General features: G+C 37.9%; 1 protein-coding gene and 1 long non-coding RNA gene across 4 annotated transcripts in view; one reads left to right on the top strand and one right to left on the bottom strand.

Annotated features, from left to right (window-relative positions):
• The window catches only part of TOR1A (torsin family 1 member A), a 381690-nt gene extending 379462 nt beyond the window's left edge, over positions 1-2228 (top strand). For 2 of the 3 annotated variants that reach the window (XM_069069392.1, XM_069069389.1), the window contains one exon: positions 849-2228. In XM_069069392.1, coding sequence (XP_068925493.1) covers positions 849-1099 — 251 coding nt within the window. In that variant the 3' untranslated portion in view covers positions 1100-2228. The remainder of the gene's footprint in view (positions 1-848) is intronic. The other variant, XM_069069393.1, reaches the window with a different exon arrangement.
• A 1689-nt stretch (positions 2229-3917) lies between these two features.
• LOC138147125 (uncharacterized) lies at positions 3918-8340 on the bottom strand. The gene is made up of 2 exons (XR_011164707.1): positions 7359-8340; positions 3918-5972 (listed from the first exon to the last, which is right to left on the bottom strand). It is a non-coding gene; the product is annotated as an uncharacterized lncRNA (long non-coding RNA).
• Between the last annotated feature and the right edge of the window lie 941 nt (positions 8341-9281).

Consider the following 9281-nt stretch of genomic DNA (forward strand, 5'->3'; position numbering starts at 1 on the left):
ACAAGCATTTATTTTCACTCTCTTACTGTCAGCTCTTCAACCGAAAATAACAAAAAGAAACAAAAACAAAACCCTGGTAACAAATAAGGGTGGTCAGGCAAAACATATTCCTACATTGGCCATGTACAAAAATATCTGTTTCATTCTGTGCCCCAAGTCCGTCACCATCCCCCTGTCGGTGAATAGCAGACTTCATCATTAGCCCTGTGCAACTGGCATTGGTCATTGAGTTGTCCAGAGTTCTTAAGCCTTTCAAAGTTGTTTGTCTTTACATTGCTGTTGTTTTGGTATAGATTGTTTCCCTGGTCTCTTCAATTCACTCTGTATCAATTTATATAAGACTTCTCAGGTTTCTGTGAAACCAGCCATTTTGTCATTTAATATGGCACAATATTATTTCATTATATTCGTATACCATGATTTCTTTAGTCATTTCCCAATCGATGGGCATCCCTTCAGTTCTCTGCCACTTAAAAAAAAAAACCTGCTATAATATTTTTTCTATATATGGGTTCTTTTTCTCTTTCATATATTTTAAAGTATGGGCTAAGTGGTAGTATTGATGGGCCAGAAAGTATGCAAGGATGGTAACTTTTTGTTATCCCTGACTATATAGTATTCTAGATTCAGAGCTAGAAGCAACCTTATGGGTCATCTAGTCCAACCTCCTTATTTTACAGATGAGGAAACAGGCCTAACCTCCTCAGTTAATAATTTGCCCAAAGTCACACAGGTTTGAAGTATGTGAGGTAAGAATTTGAGCCCAGGTCCTGACTATAAATCCACTGCTCTTTCTCCTGAAGTATACTAACTTTCACCAGTACTGACTTTGTTTTCCTTTTTTCCAGGTGGCTTCTGGCACAGTAGCCTAATTGACCGAAACCTCATTGATTATTTTGTTCCATTTCTTCCTCTGGAATACAAACACCTAAAAATGTGCATCAGAGTTGAAATGAAATCTCGTGGCTATGAAGTTGATGAAGATATTGTAACTAGAGTAGCAGAGGAAATGACATTCTTCCCCAAAGAAGAGAGAGTTTTCTCTGATAAAGGCTGCAAAACTGTATACACTAAGTTGGATTATTACTATGATGACTAAATATTTCAGGGTGCATTTATTTGCATTGAAAAAGAAAGTACTGAAAATGGAAACACTTGGGTTTTTTTTTGTCCAAATTCCTTTTCCTAGATGAGGAGGAAAATGAATTTTAAGTCTTTTATAAAAAAAGGAATTTCTCCTTGCATTTTTTATTCAGAGGAATCTGCAGTAGCCATTGAACCTTTTCAAAAGCCTGGATCTGCCTCCCTAACTTACATGGGAACAGCATCAATGAAAGAAGTCACTCATTATCTAACATGTTTGTTATAGTGCCTATGATTTTTTTAAAATCACGTTTTAATTACAAGTTTCTATTTCAAAGAAAGACAAATAAGTTTTATGTAAGATGTGATGAGTTGCCTCAAAATAGTTGTTTTAACATCATGAGAAATTATCCTTAAGAGTCTAAATTTTGAGGTTTTGAGAGTTTACCCAAAAAATCTTGATAATGATCATGTCTTTAGTACAAAAACAAACATCAGGAAAGAATTCCCTAGATTTGTGTCAGCGTAGCCCGGGGGCAGGAATAGGGAGAAAGCAATCTGTCAGAAGAGGGTAATTGAAGCTGTCTTGTCAGTTCTGCCCATAGGAACTGAGAGATTTTAAAGAAAAGGAAAAATGTATGAGAAGATGAACTTTTGGGGCTCTTCATTGTCTGTATGTTACGAAAGCCTTAAAGTCCTTTCAAGGAAGTTCAGTGTGGTAGTACTAAAATAACTGTTAATTAGCAAAACTTTTGTGAGGATTGCAACAGTCTGAAAAACAGGATTGTTCTTCAAATGAAAAGTAATGTGGTATCCTGAGCGTGTTTCCATTATGACTTCCAGAAAGGAAGGCCAAATCACATGTTCCATTCATGCCTATCTCTCTTTTTACTCCCCATGATGCCCTTGCTCTGAAGAAGAGCAACCGCACTATTTATGTACCTCCTGTCCTTATTTATATGTGGTGAGTTCTGTTCTCTACAATGACCAGTTTTTGCTTTTATGATCAAGGGATTAAATATTACCCTTTTCCCTCTCAGCCCCAAACCCTTGGAAAATTTACATGCATCTAATAAAGATGCTGAGAATAGTGTTTTTATTTATAAATACAAATAACTGGTTTTTCAATAAAATTTGATTTTCTAGTTTGTGAATACATTTCTTCAGGGCAAAATTGGGCCTGTCAGCCCTTGCCTTATACACTTAACAAATCATTAAGATACATAAACTACTGGTTAGAATGAGGAAGAAAATTCTGAACATTTGCCTGATAACTGGAAGTGTTTGACGGTATTATGGCATCTTTGTAGAATACTTTGCTTCATAGAGACCCATCCTCCCTTTGGTCATGTGTTTCAAAGAAGTTGCATAAATTAAATCACGAGTAGTTTGCTGTTTAAAAGAACTTAGCAGGGGATTGATTTGTAAAGTCATCTGGTTATCAGTCTTAAAACTGGTTTTTAGAATGTCATCTACTGTGACCTCATACCTAGATCAAAACTCTAGAACTACTGACAGATGAGCATTTACCACGATGCAAACAGTAACGGGATTTATTACTCTACCCTATTAGGAAACAAATGTACAAAGGGCACAGCTCTGCCACACTCTAGCTTCTGCTCGTTGGCTCTAGTTCTGTGTGCTTGGGCTACAGCGTGCTATGGGATTGTGAGCTAGAAGGGACTAATCTAGCCGCCCCCCTCACCCCTCTTTATTTTACAGATGAGGAAGCAGACCTGGGGGTGGGAGGATGTAACTTGCGTAAGGTCATACAAGTTCCTAAGTAATAGAATGGAGATTCAAACCTCAACCTTTGGACACCAAGGCCACTGCTTTTCCTACTAAACCGTACTAAAGAGCCCTTCAGATATTTGAAAACAGCAGTGCTGATCTCAGATCAGCACAAGTCATGCCTGAGGTTCAGGAGGGCCTTTACACGTCCAACAACATAATTTCTTGGTTCGGAGTTATGTATATGGCTAAGAGATAGCATGGTTGAGTGGGAAGACTTGGTGTTCGAAGGCTGGTTTGAATCCAGACTTTGGTACTTACTAGCTCTAGGACTGCCCAAAGGATTTTACCCACCCGATCCTATTTCCTTTTCTGTAAAAATGAGGAAAATCTCTCTTTAGACTGATATGACAGGGGGGAGTAGGTGGAGCAGTGAATAGAGCACTGGCCCTGGAGTCAGGAGGACCTGAGTTCAAATCTGGCCACAGATACTTTACACTTACTAGCTGTGTGACCTTGAGCAAGTCACTTAACCCCAATTGTCCTGCCTTCCCCCCTCCAAAAACAAAAGAGACTGGTATGACAAAAAACTTTGTAAAAGATAGTGCTATATAACAATTATTGAGACATTAAGAAATATCAATAATCTGCTTTAAGTTTTTCACCAGGTTCTCACACTTTCTGTGCTGTTAAACATTACTCTTACTAATAGCTAGCATTTGTATATAGTACTTTAGGGTTTGCAAAGAGCTTTAGGAATATCTTATCTAGAAAAAGGTTCTGCAAGTTCTGATGTAACAACTGTATGGAACAAATCTAATTTCCCAATCCACTGACCCCATGTGAATGAAAACAAGCTTTGCACTCATCTTGGGTCTGGTGAGTCTGCTTGGTATTACTGGACTGTTAGGATTAGGAAAAAATACCTTTAATCTCCAATCTCCTAGACCTTTTAGAACCTAAAGTAAGTCCCAAGTTTTTATTTCCCAGGCAGCTGCAACCCATACTAAAGCATCTCATCAAAACCAAGTTTAACTAAAGAACTAGTAAACAAATACTTTTTGTTAAAAATTGCTAAAAAAAATTACTGAAAGGAAGACATATCAAATGATAAAATTTCAGTTTTATTTGATTAATTTCTATTTGCTGTTTAAAATTTTCATTCACATCTTTCAAGGAAACACAAAAACACAAGACAGTGGGATAGGGGATAGGAGGATAATTACTTGCAGCTTTTCAAAGTTGTAAATCAGAAACAACAGTCCAAAGGCCTAAGGTTACTAATGTGTTCAGTTTATTGCATCAGAATAAACAAGTCACCACCTGACCAACCACCCACAAGGTGATAAAAGTAGCCAACTGTTCCAATTTGAAAATATGTGTTAAAAATGTAGAAAGTACCATCCTGAGGGTAATTTTATTAAAATACTAAGTTTGGTGCTCTAAAAATTTTCCAATCCTTTAACATATAAAAATATTCATTCTATAACTTTCTCTTATGTATAAAAAGGTTGCACGATTAACCAGTTGCACTGCAACTATAGTACCCACATGTACTAGAAGAAAAAAACTTTCTTACTTTCCTCAAAGAGGCAACCAGCACAGTGTATGTAGAAGAATGGACAGGATTTAGGTTCTCATGGCAATGCAGACCATAACCAGCCACCACATCATATCTTAGTTTTCATTCACATTACTATATAGTAAGAATCCAACTACACATGAGTTTAAGAATATGTATGAAGAAAGGGATAAACTACACCTCCATTCTAGACCTTCCCTTATATCAAATAAGCAGTTTCTCACACCTTTCCTATATTTCAGAACTATCAAAAACATCCAGTGAAAATGCCAGTTATACATGCAATAACCACCTTTTGTTGTTATGACATGAGTCACCTGAATGAATATTCAATCGAGGTAGCAGTCATCCACCATTAATGAACAAATCCTTTGCATTTCACACTAAAGTTGCAAGGACCAAATTCAAGATTGACCCTAATGTAAGCTGTAACAGACAGAAGCGTTTGACTGTTAAAACGAGTGACCCAATTTCAGAACCATGTCAGTCCCAAAGTGACAGGGACTGCAGGAATATTTCAGGGATAGTTAGGCTGAAGTCTGGAGGTACAGGGTAGTCTTCTGATCAGAGCATCATGAACTGGGTACTGGATCAATAGGCCCTGTTTGCATTAGATCGTGACCTCAAGTGCTCCACGTCACCACAGGAGGAATGAGCAGACTAAAAGGTCAAAGAGATCCTGTCCTCCACTCTGGAAACACCCCTAAGTTAATACTATGGGCTGATTATGAAATAAGATAAGTTCTTTCAATGGCACAATTCATTGAGCTTAAGAGGTTGAGGCACATGGGGCCACACACTTTCACCTGGTACGCTTTGTAGCTGTGGAGTGCTCTAGATTTTAAATGATCATTGTTGAAAGTATGTTGAAAGAATGTTCTATGTGTAAAGTACAGAAGGTAAACAGAAGAATTCAATCTAAAAACCTTCAGGTGAACACCTAATGTTATCTGGACATTAATGTATCAGGGCCAGCCCCAAGGAGCTCCCTGCCATTAAGACAGTAATTCTGATGCAGAGCAGGTGTTATGGAGTCAGCAATTATTCCAATTACTTTACAAACACAAATAGTTGTAAAGGCCACTTTTGGCAATGTTAGGGACGATGAGCTTGAGTGAAATTCCTCAAATCCCATCTTCGACTGAAAATTAACAGTTGGGCTGCAAAGTTCTTTAGTGATATGTTTTTAAAATCCACTCTTTTTAGAAAGCTACCTTTCCCCAAAAGTCAGCAAGTGCAAATGTGCAGACCCCTGAAAAGGGTCTTCAAAAGTGCTTCAGAAAGGCAGGGCCTGGTTGGCTGCATCTTCTGGTGGCCTCTCTTGTGGTAAGAGCTCAGTGAAAATCCAGCCTTGTCTGCACCGTCTTGCAGCCTTTATCAGAGTAGATTTTCTCTTCTTTTGGGAAAAATGTCATTTCATCTGCCACTCTTGTGACAACCTCTTCATCTATCGTAAAACCCCTTGATTTCATCTCTGCCCTCACACACATTTTCACATGTCTGTACTCCAAGGGCAGAAATGGAACAAAGTAATCAATGAGGCTCTTGTCTATCAGGCCACTGTGCCACAAGCCACCTGTGAAACAAATCACAATTGGGTTACATGAAAATCAAGGAAGAATGACAATAAAGCTGTGGTTGATCTCTCTTAAATACTTCTTCAGTACCACAAAGATCTGTAATTTTAGCAGTATGAGAGAGAATAACAATATTCTTTCTGTAACTGAAGGAAAAATCATCACTCTATGACCAAACAGGTGATGAGTCATTCCAAATTTATTTTGGCTGGACATCAAATAAGATCCATAACTGAGTTCATTCTGTTTCCATCTTAGTAGGACCTTCCAGAGTTTATTCTCTGCTGGCAGCCTTTGAGAACCCAGAACTAACGTAATGATGAGACAATGGGGTAGGACTTCAGTGAAGGTAAATAAATAACCTCCAAGAGAAGCAGAGGAATGGACAAAGAGAGCGTCAAAGCCAAGCAGACCTGGGTTCAAGTTCCCTCTCTGACACTTGGTGCCTTTTAGAACCCTAAGCAATTCTCTATGAAAGTAGGATGCAGGAAATGTCAACCTACATTGGTAAAAAGTTTCCTTAGCTGAGAATTCCTTATGCCAATAAAATCATAGGTCTTTTCCCTATCTTAAAAAACCTTTAAAAAAGCAATGGAATTTGAGTATTAGTGATGTCACCTGCAAAGAAGTAACAACATGTTAAACCTTCTTCAGTTACTCCTGTTAGAATGTATCAATCCCAATCACAGCATCTCCTTATTCACCCAGTAGATTTTAAACATAATTTTTTTTCATTTATCAAGTTATTAAAGAGGTCTGTGAGAGAGAAAAGATGCAAATAATTGAGATGATGTTTTCTATCAGGCAGTACTGACTTATGTTTCCAAGAATCTGAGATAATATCCTGATCTGACTAGCTATTATTGGCTCTTTATAATGTGGAGGGCAAGTCATGTCACCTCTCCAGCCTCCTTTTCTTTTTTTTTTAAGCAATTGGTATTAAGTAACTTGCTCAAGGTTACAGTTATTTCTGGGTGTGGTGCTAAGTATCTGAGCCCAGATTTGATCCAGGTCATCCCGACACTGGAGCCGGTGCTCTTACTCGCTGAGCCACCTGGCCACCCCATCCAGCCTCCTTTTCCTTCTCCGTAAAATGACGGGATGAACTAGATAATCACCAAGCTCTAAAATCAGCTCTTAAGGTCTATGATCCTAGAAATATTTTCATCAACCAATGAAAGAACCTGCAGATGTATAGCATTTATTGGCTCTCAAGAAATGTTTATTGCATCAATGTATAAAAACCAAGGATATTGATTAAGCTTCACACAGGAGGAGGGGAGATAATCAAACCAAGTCCAATAGCAGAATTTTACAGACAAAAAAAACTTTCATGTGAAGAGAGTGCTTTTGGCTAAGTCAAAGGGCTCTTTATGCATACTTACTGTTTTTGTTATTGAAGACTCCTACAGATAGCACAGGCTCCAAGTCTTTGAGCTGAATGTCTTCCCTCTTTTTTCCTGCTCTCCAAAAATCAAGGGCCATTCTGGTTATAAGATCACCTCCTGCATTGCTGAGTTTTGGGGATGGGGGAAGGGGGTGAAAGAGAAGAAAGACAAGGTTATTTTTAGAACTCAGCATGAAACAAAGATTTTTATAATGATGGGGCAGGGGGAGGGGGCTCTGTTCTGTTGTTTATTTTTCATTCAACATTTACTAAGCAATTAATATATGTAAGGTCTTCTGTTGGATGCTGTGAAAGACAGCCCCTATCCACAGAAGCTTAGTCTCTATTTCTTTTGTTTCCCCCTTCATCCTCTTGTTCTTTTAAATTTTATTTTTAATTTATGGAATAAGATCAGCATTTCCTTAACATAGTACAATAAAAAAAAAAAGATGACTGCACATGAAAGTACAAATCTACTATGTACAACTTGTCATTCTTTTAAAATATACAACAAAATTATCATGTAAATTTCTATTTTTTTATCCCCCCCCACCAGATAGCTACTACCGTGTTTCCCCAATAATTAAGACCTATCCTGAAAATAAGCCCTCCCCTTACTGTGTAAGATTCCTCTAAAATAAGCCCTCCCCCAAAAATAAGCCCTATTGAGATTGCTACTGTAGTGAAGGTTATCCCCTGCGCTACATGCTACATTACGGTGCCCTCTGTATGCACCGTCTCCCTTCCCCCCCGTGAAACGCACGCCGCGCTCCGAGCTGCATCCAATCAGAGCTGCAGCAGTGAGCGCGTCATCCTGTTCTTCCCCAGTGATTTGCTTATTGAATAAAGGTACATTTTTTTGTTCACATTTACCTGTTTATTAAAATTGCTGTCAATGTTCATTAAAATAAGCCCTCCCCTGAAAATAAGCCCTCTGGTGTTTTTCTGTCCAAAAAAATTAATAAGACAGTGTCTTATTATCAGGGAAACATGGTAGGTGCTACATTTTAAGAACAGTGTTCATAAGATGGAAAATATCCAATTAATTTATCCATTAGATGAGAAGTGACCTGTTTCTCTGCATCTCTTTCATCTTTCCTTGACTTGTCTTCTCCTTTCATTACTCATATCTTCTCTCTTTGTCTTTCATTCTCTCTGTTTTGTAATGAAGCACTGAAATTGTAAGCAATGGAAAGATTACTGGATTCCAGGCAAAAGGTGGCTGCAATGCAGCAGTAGATGAAAGGACCATGGGCAAATCCTGCCTGTTGATTTCGTTACAGTAATAGGAATCAATTATAACAAAAATGACTAATGAAATGAATGAATATTTACAAAAATATAAAATTTTCAGATTAATAGAACAGGAAATAGAGTCCTTAAATAACCCTATCCTATAAAAAAGAAACTGTAGGATCAAACGGATTTCCAAGTGAATTTTACTAAACATTTAAAGAACAATTAATTCCAATACTATATAAACTGCTTGAAAAAATAGGCAAAGAAAGGATCCTACCAAATTCCTTCTATGACACAAATATGGCCTTGTTACCTTAACCAGTTAGAGTCAAAATAAAGAAAACTATAGACCAATTTTCATAATGAATATCAAGGAAAAAATATTAAATTAAATATTAGTAAAGAAACTACAGCAATACAGCACAAAGTTGCTTTGCCCATAGTTGATCTGGTTTGCAGTCCTGGGTGGCTGTCCCAGGATGAGGAGTACTAGCACACCAGAGCTTGCAGCCACAAGAAAGGGGGGACCCTCTTCACAATTCAGTGCAGAAAAGAGTGCTTATGGTCACAGAACAGAGCACAGGCCAGGAGAGTAGCAAATACACCTCTTCTTGGATCATACCACCTTGGAGGAACTGAAAACTTACAGCTCCCTAGAAGTATCTCTGAAAACAGCTATGCA

This window comes from Petaurus breviceps, unplaced genomic scaffold (assembly GCF_028583685.1).
Source record: "Petaurus breviceps papuanus isolate PSGF00001 unplaced genomic scaffold, PetGlider_PUasm1.0 90779, whole genome shotgun sequence".
NCBI classification, from domain to species: Eukaryota; Metazoa; Chordata; class Mammalia; order Diprotodontia; family Petauridae; genus Petaurus; species Petaurus breviceps.